The sequence below is a fragment of the Salvelinus alpinus genome, chromosome 31 (genome assembly GCF_045679555.1).
Source record: "Salvelinus alpinus chromosome 31, SLU_Salpinus.1, whole genome shotgun sequence".
NCBI lineage: Eukaryota > Metazoa > Chordata > Actinopteri > Salmoniformes > Salmonidae > Salvelinus > Salvelinus alpinus.
In genome coordinates, this window is record NC_092116.1 from 10,447,672 (window position 1) to 10,465,959 (window position 18,288).

General features: G+C 41.9%; 1 protein-coding gene across 1 annotated transcript; it reads right to left on the reverse strand.

Annotated features, from left to right (window-relative positions):
* Nucleotides 1-636: 636 nt before the first annotated feature.
* LOC139561025 (zinc finger protein 135-like) lies at nucleotides 637-12,479 on the reverse strand. Its single transcript, XM_071377826.1, has 3 exons — nucleotides 12,363-12,479; nucleotides 12,198-12,306; nucleotides 637-1,779 (listed from the first exon to the last, which is right to left on the reverse strand). Exons 1-3 carry the CDS (start codon nucleotides 12,477-12,479, stop codon nucleotides 917-919), a joined length of 1,089 nt encoding a protein of 362 aa, XP_071233927.1. The 3' UTR covers nucleotides 637-916.
* Between the last annotated feature and the right edge of the window lie 5,809 nt (nucleotides 12,480-18,288).

Sequence of the window (18,288 nt, forward strand, 5' to 3'; positions counted from 1 at the left end):
TCTCATGCTACCACTAGAGTGAGAGCACCGCCAGCATTCAAAAGTGACCAAAACATCAGCCAGGAAGCATAGGAACTGAGAAGTGGTCTGTGGTCACCACCTGCAGAATCACAACTTTTTTGGGGGTGTCTTGCTAATTGCCTATAATTTCCACCTTTTGTCTATTCCATTTGCACAACAGCATGTGAAATTTATTGTCAATCAGTGTTGCTTCCTAAGTGGACAGTTTGATTTCACAGAAGTGTGATTGACTTGGAGTTACATTGTGTTGTTTAAGTGTTCCCTTTATTTTTTTGAGCAGTGTATATATAGTGCAACCAAGTACTAGCTCCAGGCTGCCAAGAACTTTGTCCATGCCATGTCTTTATTTTCTGAATTAAAATTGTAAATGTATGTTTACACAAATAAAATTGGGTCCGCAATGTTGAAAATCCCAAAAGATGTGGACACCAAAAGATTTTCAATTTCAACTTACTTTAGAAGAAATAGGGAATTATTCAAGAAAAGCGCAAGGGTGCCAACATATTTGGCCGCAACAGTAATAGTGCTTCCAATCAAATACACTCAAATTAATTTAGCAATATCCAAATCATATTTCAAATTCAAGAGGTTAGAATCAAGAAATGCAAAATTCCATTAATCTATATAATCATTTAATAGACTGCATCAAGGTGCCTCACACTACAGAAATAGGAGAAAGGCTGAGCCGTTCTGGCTCAGAAACCTAGGCTCGTGCAAGGCTACTTACTTATATAATAATTCACATTTTGCAATATCCAAATAACATAATAAACAGCATTTGGAGGGTTTATACTTGAATCCAATCAATCAAAACAAAATACACATTAAAATATTTAATCAGATCTCAAGATGGAAAAAACAACAACCCAAGTAATGACTATTTCATGTGGCACAGTCAAAAACATAAGTCAGAACACAACCTCTCTATTCTCTCATGTGATTTCAGGTCCTCTGACTGGGAAAATGTCTTTCCACATTGAGAACAGTGGTATGTCTTCTCCTCCTGTGTATTTGTATGTATTATTTCATGCTCTTTCAAGGCCACTAATTGGGTAAATCTCTTTCCACACAAGGAGCAGTGGTAGGTGCTATCCCCCCCTGTATGTGTCCTCTTATGCCTACTCAGGCCCCATAACTTGGTAAAACTCTTTCCACACAGGGAGCATTGGTATGGCTTTTCTCCTGTGTGGGTCCTCTCATGCAATTTCAAGGTCCCTAACCACCTAAAACTCTTTTCACAGTGGGAACAGTGGTAAGGTTTCTCTCCTGTGTGTACTCTCTCATGCTGTTTCAGGCTCACTAACCCCCTAAAACTCTTTTCACAGTGGGAACAGTGGTAAGGCTTTTCTCCTGTATGTATTCTCTCGTGTGTTTTCAGGCTCACTAACCACCTAAAACCTTTTCCACACTGGGAGCATTGGTAGGGCTTCTCTTCTCTATGCGTCCTCTCGTGCCTATTCAGGTCCCCTAACTGGGTAAAACTCTTTCCACAGTGGGAACATTGGAAAGGTTTTTCTCCTGTGTGTGCCCTCTCGTGCGTTTTCAGACTACCTAACCAGGTAAAAGTCATTCCACATTGGGAGCAGTGGTATGGCTTCTCTCCGGAGTGTATTCTCTTATGTATTTTCAGGTTCCATAGCAGAGTAAAACTCTTTCCACACTGGGAGCAGTGGTGTCTTCCTGCTGATTTGGGCGTCGCTGGGTCTGGTTCCCCCGAAGGACTTTTTTCGCTGTCAGAGTGACAGTCTGGCCTCTCTCCTGCCAAAGAGAATAATTAAAAAAGGGACTTCATAGTCATTTTTAGTCAACAATCTACATAAAATTACTCAATGTCGAAGTGGAAGAAAAATGTAATTTTGTTTTTTTTCGGGAAAATAAATCACTAATATAACTAGATTAGATAGGTATTCAACATGTATTCAAGACATGTTAGAATCCCCGTTGGCAGTGATTACAGCTGTGAATCTTTGAGTAAGTATCTAAGAGCTTTGCACACATGGCTTGTACAAAATTTGCCCTTTATTCTTCAAAAAATTCTTCAAGCTCTGTGAAGTTGGTTGATGATCATTGCTAGAAAGACATTTTCAAGCCGATTTAAGTCAATACTGTCATTAGGCCAATCAGGAAGATTGAATATCGTCATGGTAAGCAACTCATGGTTAGAGCGTTGGGCCAGTAACCAAAAGGTTGCTCGATCGAATCCCCGAACTGACAAGGTAAAAATATGTCGTTCTGCCCCTGAGCAAGGCAGTTAACCCACTGTTCTGATTTTGCCTATTCCATTTCTTTTTATCCTAAAAAAACTCCCTTATCCATGCCAATGACAAGCATACACATAACATGATGCAGTCACCACCATGCTTGTAAATATGAAGAGGGGTACTCAGTGATGTATTGGATTTGCCTCAAACATAACGCTTTGTAGTCTGGGCAAAAAGATAATTTCTTCCCCACATTTTTTGCAGTCTAACTTAAGTGACTTATTTCAAAACATGATGCATGTTTTGGAATATTTCTATTGTGTACAGGCTTCCTTATTTTCATTCTGTCATTTATGTTAGTATTGTGGAGTAACTACAATGCTGTTGATCCATCCTTGAGCGGTTTCCTTCCTCTCAGGCAACCGAGTAAGGAAGGGCGCCTGTATCTTTGTAGTGGCTGGTTATATTCATACACCATCCAAAGAGTAATTAATAACTGCACCTTGCTCAAAGGGCTATTTTACCCATCAACCCAGTGGCAGAGACCCACCTGTTTTGAGCCCTACCTATTAAGCAAAGAAAACAATATATGTATACAGTACCAGTCAAAAGTTGACACAACAAATTCAAGTTTTTTTTTAACGTTTACGCTTTTCTACAGTCGTGGACAAAAGTTGAGAATGACACAAATATAAATTTTCACAAAGTCTGCTGCCTCTATGATGGCAATTTGCATATACTCCAGAATGTTATGAAGAGTGATCAGATGAATTGCAATTAATTGCAAAGTCCCTCTTTGCATTGCAAATTAACTGATTCCCAAAAATACAATTCCACTGCATTTCAGCCCTGCCACAAAAGGGCCAGCTGACATCATGTCAGTGATTCTCTCGTTAACTTCTCTAGGGTATGTGGGACGGTAGCGTCCCACCTCGTCAACAGCCAGTGAAACTGCAGGGCGCCATATTCAAAACAACAGAAATCCCATAATTTAAATTCCTCAAACATACAAGTATTTTACACCATTTTAAAGATACACTTTTGGAAATCCAGCCAAAGTGTCCAATTTCAAAAAGGTTTTACGACGAAAGCACACCAAACGATTATGTTAGGTATGAGCCAAGTCACAGAAAAAGACAGCCATTTTTCCAGCCAAAGAGAGGAGTAACAAAAAGCAGAAATAGAGATAAAATTGATCACTAACCTTTGATGATCTTCATCAGATGACACTCATAGGACTTCATGTTACACAATACATGTATGTTTTGTTCGGTAAAGTTCATATTTATATCCAAAAATCTGAGTTTAGGCGGGACGCTACTGTCTCACTTGGCAAAAAGCCTGAGAAAATGCAGAGCGCCAAATTCAAAGTAAGTACTATAAAAATCAAGCTTTCATTAAATCACACATGAAAGATACCAAATTAAAGCTACACTGGTTGTGAATCCAGCCAACATGTCAGAATTCAAATAGGCTTTTCGGCGAAAGCAAATGATGCTATTATCTGAGGATAGCACCATTGTAAACAAAGAGAGATAAGCATATTTCAACCCTGCAGGCGCGACACAAAACGTAGAAATAAAAATATAATTCATGCCTCACCTTTGACGAGCTTCTGTTGTTGGCACTCCAATATGTCCCATAAACATCACAAATGGTCCTTTTGTTCGATTAATTCCGTCGATATAAATCCAAAATGTCCATTTATTTGGCGCGTTTGATCCAGAAAAACACCAGTTCCAACTTGCTCAAACGTGACTACAAAATATCTCAAAGGTTACCTGTAAACTTTGCCAAAAAATGTCAAACTACTTTTGTAATACAACTTTAGGTATTTTCTAACGTTAATAATTGATCAAATTGAAGACAGGATGATCTGTGTTCAATACAGGATTAAAACCATCTATAGCTAGCTTTCTGGTCTCGCGCCTCTAACAAACAGGACACCTCGAGTGACTCTCGTTCAAGATGGCCGTACTTCTTCATTACACAAAGGAATAACCTCAACCAATTTCTCAAGACTGTTGACATCCAGTGGAAGCGGTAGGAACTGCAAGCAGGTCCCTTAGAAATCTGGTTTCCCAATGAAAATTCATTGAAAGGAGAGTGACCTCAAAAAAACTAATCTGAATGGTTTGTCGTCGGGGTTTCGCCTGCTAAATAAGTTCTGTTATACTCACAGACATGATTCAAACAATTTTAGAAACATCTGAGTGTTTTCTATCCAAATCTACTAATGATATGCATGTCTTATCCTCTGGGGATGAGTAGCTGGCAGTTTAATTTGGGCATGCTTTTCATCCAAAATTCCGAATGCTGCCCCCTACCCTAGAGAAATTAACACAGGTGTGAGTGTTAACGAGGACAAGGCTGGAGATCACTCTGTCATGCTGATTGAGTTCGAATAACAGACTGGAAGCTTCAAAAGGAGGGCGGTGCTTGGAATCATTGTTCTTCCTCTGTTAACCATGGGTACCTGCAAGGAAACACATGCTGTCATTGCTTTGCCCAAAAAGGGCTTCACAGGCAAGGATATTGCTGCCAGTAAGATTGCACCTAAATCAACCATTTATCGGATCATCAAGAAGTTCAAGGAGAGCGGTTCAATTGTTGTGAAGAAGGCTTCAGGGCGCCCAAGAAAGTCCAGCAAGCGCCAGGACAGTCTCCTAAAGTTGATTCAGCTGCGGGATCGGGGCACCACCAGCACAGAGCTTGCTCAGGAATGGCAGCAGGCAGGTGTGAGTGCATCTGCACGCACAGTGAGGCGAAGACTTTTGGAGGATGGCCTGGTGTCAAGAAGGACAGCAAAGAAGCCACTTGTCTCCACGAAAAACATCAGGGACAGACTGATATTCTGCAAAAGGTACAGGGATTGGACTGCTGAGGACTGGCATAAAGTCATTTTCTCTGATGAATCCCCTTTGATTGTTTGGGGCATCCGGAAAAAAAGCTTGTCCAGAGAAGACAAGGTGAGCGCTACCATCAGTCCTGTGTCATGCCAACAGTAAAGCATCCTGAGACCATTCATGTGTGGGGTTGCTTCTCAGCCAAGGGAGTGGGCTCACTCACAATTTTGCCTAAGAACCCAGCCATGAATAAAGAATGGTACCAACAAATCCTCCGAGAGCAACTTCTCCCAACCATCCAGGAACAGTTTGGTGACGAACAATGCCTTTTCCAGCATGATGGAGCACCTTGTCATAAGGCAAAAGTGATCACTAAGTGGCTCGGGGCCTAATCTCCCAACATCAGTGCCCGACCTTACTAATGCTCTTGTGGCTGAATGGAAGCAAGTCCCCGCAGCAATGTTCCAACATCTAGTGGAAAGGCTTCCCAGAAGAGTGGAGGCTGTTATAACAAAGGAGGAACCAAATACGTATTAATGTCCATGATTTAGGAATGGGATGTTTGACGAGCAGGTCTCCACATACTTTTGGTCATGTAGTGTATTTTTTATGTTTATCATAGAAAGAATGTAGCCAGCTACATTTCCTAATGTTTTGCTTAAAGTTAATCTTGAATTTTACCAGAGGAAAGTAGGTTGGCTGGCTACACTCAGTCGGAACGCTGTCTGCTGATAGCAACTTATGTGAGCGAAGCTGAAGAGAGGAGTGGAGCATGCCCAATGTCTGGAGCGAGTTTCCCAAAGGCAGGAATGTAAGCCTTCTCGCCCAGTAGCGACTCAGGGCATGCCCGGCCCAGCATTTGTAGTCTACTTGTGTGCTGCTATAGCCCCTTGCTTTAGCTACTGTCATCTAGTATGCTAAATATTTTCATAAAGAAACTGATAAAACACACAGGAGAAAATCAAGGTGACTTACAAAGATGAGGAGGAGTACTGTAAGAGCAAGAGAGGGAGTGTGGTGATGTAGTGTCCACAATTAAAGAATTATTGTGGAATCTGAAAAGACAGGTATCCCAAAAGCATGATGGTGTACTTACTACATGCACATGCTAACAGAAAGGAATGAGGTGGGTGTAGCTAGCAAGTGTGTCCTTGTAGCAAAGTATTTATAAACAAAAAATCTGATCTCTTAAAGGTTTTGGTAATTTTCATTCTATTATCTATATCAGTGGTTCCCAAACAGGGGTACTAGGCCCCTAGGTGTACTTGGCCTATCCACACAGAGTACTTGAGAAGATTCATGAGACCATAGGCCTACTGGTAAAATACACGAGGAGGTACTTCAGGGGTACTCCGGACAGAGCAAAATTCAGTTGGTGGTACAGTAACCGAAAAATGTTGGGAACCACTAATCGATACAATAGGCTATCATTGTTTTTGGCATATATTACCTCTTTCAAGGAGCTTTCTGTTTTGACTATTCATTTTGGCCTACCAACAGGTAAGTAAAAATGAACAAAAAACAACTAAGCATCCCTGCCCAGCCTGGAAAAAGTGTCCCGAAGGGTGTTAAGCATCCCCAGTGGCTCTGCAAGCTCTCAGAGGGTATTCTCCACTGCTGGCCTGCTCGCCAGGCACCAATAACATGAGCCTGAAGCCACAGACTCTAGCCAAAAAATAATAATTTAAAAAAGGCACTGTAGATGGTGCCTAATAAGGCATTTTTCATTGAAATTGTATTTAATTAAGTAAGTCACAGCCTATAGACTATAGACTATTACATTTAATTAAAAAATTAATTTCACCTATATTCAACCAGGTAGGCAAGTTGAGAACAAGTTCTCATTTACAATTGCGACCTGGCCAAGATAAAGCAAAGCAGTTCGACACATACAACAACACAGAGTTACACATGGAGTAAAACAAACATACAGTCAATAATACAGTAGAAAAATAAGTCTATATACAATGACAGCAAATGAGGTGAGATAAGGGAGGTAAAGGCAAAAAAAGGCCATGGTGGCGAAGTAAATACAATATAGCAAGTAAAACACTGGAATGGTAGATTTGCAGTGGAAGAATGTGCAAAGTAGAAATTGAAATAATGGGGTGCAAAGGAGCAAAATAAATAAATACAGTAGGGGAAGAGGTAGTTGTTTGGGCTAAATTATAGATGGGCTATGTACAGGTGCAGTAATCTGTGAGCTGCTCTGACAGCTGGTGCTTAAAGCTAGTGAGGGAGAAAAGTGTTTCCAGCTTCAGAGATTTTTGTAGTTCGTTCCAGTCATTGGCAGCAGAGAACTGGAAGTAGAGGCGGCCAAAGGAGGAATTGGCTTTGGGGGTGACCAGTGAGATATACCTGCTGGAGCACGTGCTACGGGTGGGTGCTGCTATGGTGACCAGTGAGCTGAGATAAGGAGGGGCTTTACCTAGCAGAGACTTGTAAATGACCTGGAGCCAGTGGGTTTGGCGACGAGTATGAAGCGAGGGCCAGCCAACGAGAGCGTACAGGTCGCAGTGATGGGTAGTATATGGGGCTTTGGTGACAAAACGGATGGCACTGTGATAGACTGCATCCAATTTATTGAGTAGAGTGTTGGAGGCTATTTTGTAAATGACATCGCCGAAGTCGAGGACTGGTAGGATGGTCAGTTTTACGAGGGTATGTTTGGCAGCATGAGTGAAGGATGCTTTGTTGCGAAATAGGAAGCCAATTCTAGATTTAACTTTGGATTGGAGATGTTTGATGTGAGTCTGGAAGGAGAGTTTAAGGATGAAGGAGAGTTAGGGATGGCGATTTCAGAGTTTTTGGTGGTCTTCCTAAGCCAGGATTCAGACACGGCTAGGACATCCGGGTTGGCAGAGTGTGCTAAAGCAGTGAATTAAACAAACTTAGGGAGGAGGCTTCTAATGTTAACATGCATGAAATTTATGCTATTACGGTTACAGAAGTCATCAAAAGAGAGCGCCTGGGGAATAGGAGTGGAGCTAGGCACTGCAGGGCCTGGATTCACCTCTACATCACCAGGGGAACAGAGGAGGAGTAGGATAAGGGTACGGCTAAAAGCTATGAGAATTGGTCATCTAGAACATCCGGAACAGAGAGTAAAAATAATTCTAGATCACCTGTACTCCACACACAGAGACGCGTACAAAGCTCTACCTCGCCCTCCATTTGGTAAATCCGACCACAATTATATCCTCCTGATTCCTGCTTACAAGCTAAAATTAAAGCAGGAAGCACCAGTGACTCGGTCTATAAAAAAAGTGGTCAGATGAAACAGATACTAAACTACAGGACTGTTTTGCTATCACAGACTGGAACATGTTCTGGGATTCTTCCGATGTCATTGAGGAGTACACCACATCAGTCACTGGCTTTATCAATAAGTGCATCGAGGACGTCGTCCCCACAGTGACTGTACGTACATAACCCCAACCAGAAGCCATGGATTACAGGCAACATTCACACTGAGCTAAAGGGTAGAGCTGCCGCTTTCAAGGTGTGGGATTCTAACCCGGAAGCTTAAAAGAAATCCCGCTATGCCCTCCGACGAACCATCAAACAGGCAAAGCGTCAATACAGGGCTAAGATTGAATCGTACTACACCGGCTCTGACGCTTGTCTTATGTGGCAGGGCTTGCAAACTATTACAGACTACAAAGGGAAGCACAGCCGCGAGCTGCCCAGTGACACAAGCCTACCAAACAAGCCAAATCACTTCTATGCTCGCTTTGAGGCAAGCAACACTGAGGCATGCATGAGAGCATCAGCTGTTCCGGACGACTATGATCACGCTCTCCGTAGCCGATGTGAGTCAGACCTTTAAACAGGTCAACATACACAAGGCTGCGGGGCCAGATGGATTACCAGAACGTGTGCTCCGGCATTTGCCTTCACTGACATTTTCAACATGTCTCTGAGTCTGTAATACCAACATGTTTCAAGCAGACCACCATAGTCCCTATGCCCAAGAACACGAAGGCAACCTGCCTAAATGACTTACAGACCCGTAGCACTCACGTCCGTAGCCATGAAGTGCTTTGAAAGGCTGATCATGGCTCACATCAACACAATTATCCCAGAAACCCTAGACCCACTCCAATTTGCATACCACCCCAACAGATCCACAGATGATGCAATCGCTATTGCACTCCACACTGCCCTTTCCCACCTGGACAAAAGGAACACCTATGTGAGAATGCTATTCATTTTTTTTTTTTTTTTTTTTTTTTTTTTTTATCCCCTTTTCTCCCCAATTTTTCGTGGTATCCAATCGCTAGTAATTACTATCTTGTCTCATCGCTACAACTCCCGTACGGGCTCGGGAGAGACGAAGGTCGAAAGTCATGCGTCCTCCGAAGCACAACCCAACCTAGCCGCACTGCTTCTTAACACAGCGCGCCTCCAACCCGGAAGCCAGCCGCACCAATGTGTCGGAGGAAACACCGTGCACCCGCCCCCCCGGTTAGCGCGCACTGCGCCCGGCCCGCCACAGGAGTCGCTGGAGCGCGATGAGACAAGGATATCCCTACCGGCCAAACCCTCCCTAACCCGGACGACGCTAAGCCAATTGTGCGTCGCCCCACGGACCTCCCGGTCGCGGCCGGCTGCGACAGAGCCTGGGCGCGAACCCAGACTCTGGTGGCGCAGCATAGCACTGCGATGCAGTGCTCTAGACCACTGCGCCACCCGGGAGGCCCAGAATGCTATTCATTGACTACAGATCAGCGTTCAACACCATAGTGCCCTCAAAGCGCATCACTAAGCTAAGGCTCCTGGGACTAAACACCTCCCTCTGCAACTGGATCCTGGACTTCCTGATGGTGAGGGCGGGTAGCAACACATCTGCTACGCTGATCCTCAACACTGGAGCCCCTCAGGGGTGCATGCTCAGTCTCCTCCCGTACTCCCTGTTCACCCACGACTGCATGGCCAGACACGACTCCAACACCATCATTAAGTTTGCAGACGACACAACAGTGGTAGGCCTGATCACCGACAACGACGAGACAGCCTATAGGGAGGAGGTCAGAGACCTGGTCGGGTGGTGCCAGAATAACAACCTATCCCTCAACGTAACCAAGACAAAGGAGATGATTGTGGACTACAGGAAAAGGAGGACTGAGCACTCACCCATTCTCATCAACGGGGCTGTAGTGGAGCAGGTTGAGAGCTTCAAGTTCCTTGGTGTCCACATCACCAACAAACTAGAATGACCCGAACACACCAAGACAGTCGTGAAGAGGGCACGACAAAGCCTATTCCCCCTCAGGAAACTAAAAAGATTTGGCATTGGTCCTCAGATCGTCAAAAGGTTCTACAGCTGCAACATCGAGAGCATCCTGACTGGTTACATCACTGCCTGGTACGGCAACTGCTCAGCCTCCGACCGCAAGGCACTACAGAAGATAGTGCGTACGGCCCAGTACACCACTGGGGCTAAGCTGCCTGCCATCCAGGACCTCTATACCAGGCGGTGTCAGAGGAAGGCCCTAACAATTGTCAAAGACCCCAGCCACCAGTCATAGACTTTTCTCTCTACTACCGCATGGCAAGCGGCCCCGGAGTGCCAAGTCTAGGACAAAAAGGCTTCTCAACAGTTTTTACCCCCAAGCCATAAGACTCCTGAACAGGTAATCAAATGGCTACCCGGACTATTTGCATTGTGTGCATTGTGTGCCCCCCAACCCCTCTTTTACGCTGCTGCTACTACTCTCTGTTTATCATATATGCATAGTCTCTAACTATACATTCATGTACATACTACCTCAATTACCCCGACCAACCAGTGCCCCCGCACATTGGCTAACCGGGCTATCTGCACTGTGTCCCGCCACCCGCCAACCCCTCTTTTACGCTACTGCTACTCTCTGTTTATCATATATGCATAGTCACTTTAACGGTATCTACATGTACATACTAGCTCAATCATCCCAACTAACCAGTGCCTGTATACAGCCTCGGTACTGTTATTGACAGTTGACGTTGAGATGTGTGTTACTTTTACTCTGTGAAGCATTTATTTGGGCTGCAATTTCTGAGGCTGGTAACTCTAATGAACTTATCCTCTGCAGCAGAGGTAACTCGTGGTCTTACATTCCTGTGTCCGTCCTCATGAGAGCCAATTTCATCATAGCGCTTGTTGGTTTTTGCGACTGCACTTGAAGAAACTTTCAACGTTCTTGAAATGTTTCAGATTGACTGACCTTCATGTCCTAAAGTAATGTTGGGCTTTTCTTTCGCTTTGCTTATTTGAGATGTTCTTGCCATAATATGGACTTGGTATTTTACCAAATAGGGTAAAAAGACCACACCTACCTTGTCACAACACAACTGATTGGCTCAAATGCATTAAGAAGTAAATAAATTCCACATATGAACTTTTAACAAGGCACACCTGTTAATTGAATTGCATTCCAGGTGACTACCTCATGAAGATGGTTGAGAGAATGCCAAGAGCTGTCATCAGGGTCAAGCTGTCATCAGGGCAAAGGCTGGCTACTTTGAAGAATCTCAAATATAAGATATATTTTGATTTGTTTAACACTTTTTTGATTGCTACATGATTCCATATGTGTTATTTCATAGTTTGGATGTCTTCACTATTATTCTACAACATAGAAAATAGTAAAAAATTAAGCAAAACCCTTAAATGAGTAGGTGTGTACAAACTTTTGACTAGTCCTGAATATATAACTTTTTCTAAATGACAAAATATTAGATCAATGTACCTCCAAATCGTTATGTTGGAGTGACTAAAAAGTTTAGATGAGACAGATGATTTTGTATCGCAAGACCGGCAATATCCTGGGTAAGTGTTGGAAAATTGGTGACAAAGTGGTTGCTATGAGAATTACAAGATGGGGAGTTTAACCCCAAATTACCCTAATGAGTAAAATTCTGTTTTCACATGCAAAAGTGATTGCTTTTATTTAAAAAAACGCGTCTGCCTTCCCAATGAAAACTCGAACATCTATTTTATGGAAGAAAAAAAATGTTTGTATGTTTCTGAAATATGCATCAGGCTGCTTTGTTGACACCATGACTGAGCTGCGCAGATTACGGTTCGCCGCTTTTGCTCGCTCATGTCACGCGATACACTTAATCGAACCCCCTCACTACTTACTGGTGTAAATCCGATCTCCTGTCTCTTCCGATGTGACAGTTATCTCTCCCTCCGTCTTCACGCATCCTCCTCCGCCTCTTCTTTCACGGTAACATCCTCCTCTTTCACTCTGAACGTTTCTTCCTCTTGTTTCACTGTAACAGCTTCACCCTCTTCTTTTTTTACTGTGACATCCTCCTCTTCTTTCTCCTCTTTTACGACAATGTTCAACCAAATACCGTCTTTCTCCGTCAAGCAGACACCCTCTTCTTTATCAGGGGAGGAGTAGCTTAGTGAACTCATGGTCGGTGATGTTAGCATGGGCGACTAGCCTGGTGCTATGTTATCCAGCTAACGTTAATTTACTAGCAACGTATATGTGCAATTAAAGAGGGTAACTAGATATACAACAGAAATGTGTTTAAAACACAGTGGCTATAAATGTAACGTTACACCGAAAACGTCTAGAGCTTCAAAGGTTCGTCTATGTTGGCTAGCAACCTACCGAAGTGACTTACTAGCTTGTTGTTGTATTTGAAGACGGGACACGTTTCACGCCACTTCATACAGCTACGACCGGAAGTGATTTTCCCTAACCCTTTCCTAGCCTCAACCTTGGCCTCCTAACCTGCTACGTAAATGATCCTAACCGGCTACGAAAAAGTCACTTCCGTATCGAAGTGGCGAGGAAGAGAGAGAGGCCCAACTCGGCGGAAAAGCTGTGTCCCCCCAGCAGGTGGCGTTGTTTCGCCTACTCATGTGACCACATGTCCCGGATTGTGCCGGACAAGACTGCATTTTGTCCCGCAACCAAACAATCATGTTCCGCATGTTATCAACAAATTCAAACACCACACATTTTGAAAACAGTTGATTTGTCCCGTATTTCAGTCAGACATTCCAACCTGTCTATTGCAGGCACGTTCCGTTTATGGAAAGATATTCTCTATATCATTAAGATGTAGTAGCCTAAGCTTAAATGTTAAAAACTTGTCCAATCACTGTAGAGTTCTGATATTCTGCGCAGCGCCAGATGAGATGTAGGCCAATGTCATCAGCCTATCATCGACCAATCATATTTCTGAAATCCTTTCGGGCTAAATTCCAGCTAAACTTGGAGAGGCATCACAGTTAGGCATCACTACTTACAAAAAAAGCGTGCTTCTGAGAAAGAGCTACAAAAGTAAGTAAATAGCTATATGAGACTGAAATATATAAGGTAATTTCATCAAATGTGTGACTGAGGTTCTATATACGCATTAGTTGCTTATTCAACATATTTCTTCTACTTCACTCAATCCCGTTTTAAACGTCTCGCTAGCGGTGGTGTAAAGTACTGAAGTAAAAATACTTTAAAGTAGTACTACTTAAGTAGTGTTTTGGGGTATCTGTACTTTACTATTTATATTTTTGTCCCGTGTCCTGCAACCAAACAATCATTTTCCGCATTTTATCAACAAATACAACAACACATTTTGGAAGAAAAGTTTATTTATTCCATATTTATATATATATATATATTATACATATATATTATATTATATATATATATATATAAATATATATATAAGGATGTGTTAGCCTAAGCTTACTAGTTACGTTAAACACTTCTCCAATCATTGTGGAGATCTGATATTCTGCGCAGTGCAACATGAGATGTTGGTCAATGTCATATGCCTATCATCAACCAATCATATTTCTGAAATCCTTTCAGGCTAAATTCCAGCTAAATTTGAAGAGGACCGTTAGGCCTCACAATTTACAAAAATCCTGCTTATGATTTAAGAGCTCTTAAATTAAGTAAATAGCCATATTATACTGAAAGATATAATTTAATAAAATGTGTGACTGAGGCTCTCTATGTGCATTAGCACCCAATCCCGTTCTCCCTACCTATCAGTGGTGTAAAGTACTTAAGTAAAACTACTTTAAAGTAGTATTAGGCTACTTAAGTAGTTTTTTGGGGTAACTTTTACTTTTGCTACAATACATTCCTAAAGAAAATATGTGCTTTCCCATACATTTTCCCTGACACCAATTTAGAATGCTCAGGCAGGACAGCAATATGGACCAATTCAGGCGCCTATAAATATAATGCTTTGTAATCCCCACTGCATCTGATCGGGCAGACTCACTAAACACAAATACTGCATTTGTTAATTATGTCTGAGTGTGCCTGTCTTCCATAAATAAAATAACACCAAGAATATCGTGCCATCAAATTAAGGAATTTGCTGTATAGCATTTCCTTTTACTGACAATTGAGTACTTTTTCCACCACTGTATTGAAGTACATTTAAAACAAGATACTTTTAGACTTTTTTTTACTCAAATATAATTTTACTGGGTGACTTTTACTTTTATTTGAGTCATTTAATTATTATTAAGGTATCTTTACTTTTACTTAAGTATGACAATTGATACGTTTCTTTAGCCACTCCCATATATTCACAGAGTTTCATAAACCAGCCACACATGTGGGCTCTTGTTTCTGCATCACCACATTTTGCGTGAGGAAAGATAATAGGCTAGGTGCGCTTAAATTACCTCGTTCAAAGCAGCGGGAGTGGCAAGGGTGTAGTGCTGCCAGAGTGCACAGGAGCGTCGCTACTGCACTTCTCACAGTGGTGTTCGTTTAGTAAGTTAGAGCAATGCTGAATCAATGTCTTGGAAGATCACATAATGATTAATTAGTCAAAATGATTCATGTAGACTACACTGTCGCGCAAAATCATCCTGTTGTCCCACATTTGGATATTTTAAATGTGGTCACTCTAATGATAAGTGAGGTCTGTGATATCTTTAAGATAACCTGCGCATTGCCTCTGGAACACCTTAGAGGTCCTCTTCTGTCCTCTTCCAGATGGACAGAAATCTTCTTCATCAGCAACACTGTGCTGCCCAGATGTGGGATGTTACTCAAAATGCACACTACCGTGCTCCGAGCACGCAAATTGGAGCACAGGGCGGTCGGAGTATGAGTCCAAATCAAATAATGCATAACGGAGCATGGAGGGCACTTCTCGAATATATACTCCGTTTGTACATATTTTGAATCATGCCTCAATGCAAGCTTCAACTGAAAGTATGCAAAGAAATATGATGCAACCACATAAAAATGACACACATTTTCTTGAAATCAATGGCGGTGTGATGAAATAACTCGATCTAGTGGAATACGACGATACCAGCGCTTATTTCAGAGAGCGCTCCGGAAGCAGCGCCCCCAGTGGGTAGAGCTAGGTTTATTGGATAGGGACACGTTTTTAATACAAGAAAAAAGCCTCTCATTTTACAGTGGGTTCGCCATTGTTCTGTGTACCCTAGTTGTGCTAATATATTTGAGACCAATATATTGCAGTTAATTTCGTCTGACTTCATAAGTAAAATATATTTGAGTAAAGAGGGAAACAACGAGTCCCAGACAGTTAACAATAGAACATACCAGAGGTGGCGTCGTTTACTATGTTACCTAAATTATTGTGATCATCTGGTTACCACAAGTCTTTGGAATACACTGAGCTCGTTAACAAAACAGACCATGGTCCACGGTTGGTCTGTGTAAATTATGCAATTATATTGGAGACAGGTTTATAGCAGTGAATGTCATCTATTAATTTACTCTTACTTCTAAGTAGAAGCAATATCAGCCAGGGAAACTAATTGTTCTCACTTTGTGATAGAACATTCAGATGTCTGCCTGACTGTCCGGCTCTTTACCTGAAATATTAGAATTTTCTTGTGATCACAACAAAACTACGTATTTTTCTCAAATAGAGATATAATTAAATTGTGTTTTCTTGCCGAGGTTTGGCGCTGTTTACCGCAATTTTCTGGATTATCGTGAGACCAGAACAAAACTACTTATTTTAACTCAACTAGAGATTTAAATACTTTGTTTCTTTAAAAAGATGGGCCTGGCTGACATGGGCTGTTTCCTCACCTTATTATCCTTGTGGTTGTAAGGGAAATTTTAATGTTTGTGCTTTTCTTATAACTAATTTCTGTGTTCTAATCATGTGCTGTTCTATAAACCAATTTATGTGTTCATACAAGTGGCTGACTGTACAAATCCTTACTATCAGTAGCTGCAATTTGCCATCTGCTTGATCCGGAACTTCCATTGGAGGATCAGGACAGCAATGCTGCTTCAGGTAGTTGTGCAGCACAGCTGTAGCAATGATCACCTTGCAGCATCTTCTTAGCTTGAAACCAAGTGTATTGCGGAAACACTGGAATCAATTTTTCCATACTCCAAACATATGCTCGACCATCCCTCTCGTCCGGAGCTCGGTTGTATCTTTGCTGCTCAGCTGTTGTGGGATTTATGTATGGAGTGAATAAAAAGTTACTCTGACCATATCCACTGTCACCAAGTAGTAGTCCACTATGTTGTCCTCTCTGAAACTGAGCACACAATGAAGAGTTGAGAAGAATCCTTGAATCGTGAGTTGCACCTTTCCAACAGGCAACTATGTTTGAAAACTTTAAATTAGGAGTGCATACATTGATGGAAAACCAGTTCTTACGTTTCCTGTACTCCTCAGCATCAGAAGTTGCTGGACACTTGATGGGAACATGACATCCATCTATACAGCCAATCACTCCTGGGAAGTGCCCATATTCATAGAATTGCACTTTATAGTTGACTTGGCAAGCAGAATCAGGAAACTTGATGTAAAGACTCCTTAGTACACAAATGACCCTGCAGACTTTGTGAACTATTTTACACAGTTGCTTCACTGGCACCACACAAATCACCAGTTTCACGATGAAAGATTCCAGACACCAAAAACCTCAAAGTGATCAGAACTTGGAGAGAATTGGGTAGAGGCCTTCCTCTTTGAGACTGATAGGAAAGTCTAGGCTCAAGCAAAGATATTATCTCCAATGCATTTTCTTTGTACATACGAAAGCGGTCTCGAACAGGTATTTCATCAAAGTAATTTAATGGATTACTCCTATCCACAAGTACTCGTTTGGTTGGCCTCTGTAGTGCATGTTGGTCTTCATTTAGATATTCCAAATAGTCCATGCTCCCTCACAAACAGCACTAATCAGAAGTTAAACCTGCCTCTTTTATGGATTAATTTAAGCTTCAATTTAGTCCTAGTGTAGCTCTAATCCCCCCTCTTGCAATCGGTTTTGTTTAATCCAGAACAGGCTAAATCTACGACTATTTTAAGATAAGTTTGTGCAAGTCGCTTTGAGTTAAAACAGCTCAAACAGGCATTTTATTCTGGGACTAGGTTTAAGCCTTGTCTGTGAAACCAAGACATCGGAATTAAATGTTGTCAATTCACATCTCATATATTGTCCGATTACGATATTTTATCTTGATACGTTAATAAACACACGCTGTGTTAATTTTGGCATGGTTACCTGCCTAAAATACCGACTGTAGTGTGCGTAAAGCATAAGCCCATAGTAAATCAATAGATAACTGGTTAGGTACTACTGTTAGCTAGCCAGACAGCCACAAATAATTATTAGCTAGCTACCCACAAAGAATTGACATCTACCTTGGATAACATTGGTTTTAGGTCATTTTTGCTTGTTAAAATGTTTTGCAAGTCAGCAATCAAGTTTTAAAGATGTGTCACAAGCCAGCTCATAGCCTGTGACAAAGATGAGGGGACACGAACAACAGGTATAGGCCAATTAAAAGTGTTCTTTATTATTAACAAAACTATTAACTTAAAACTAAGAAAAAGGAATGAGGTGTGGAAGTATTATAATGTAAGGTGTATGTAAAGTGCATGGATGCGTGAATATGTGTGTGTGAACATGACTGAGTGAAAACTATGCAAAACTACAAACGAACAAACAAATCATGATCATACCTGGAGGAGCAGAGAGAGAGAGAGAGGTGATTAGTGAAACAGTTTATACCCTGAGCCCAGGTGGCTCCAATCACTAACGACCCTCCTCTGCCTGCAGGAGGAACCGCCCCTGCACTGCAGAGGAGGAGCCATGACAGATGTATAACTTTAAAAATACAGAAATACAAAACGCAGCATCATATGAGGCAAAATGCATCATACCATTTTGTATTTCTGTACGTTATATATCTTAACTTGAATGCTGACATGCAAAACACTTTGGGACTATA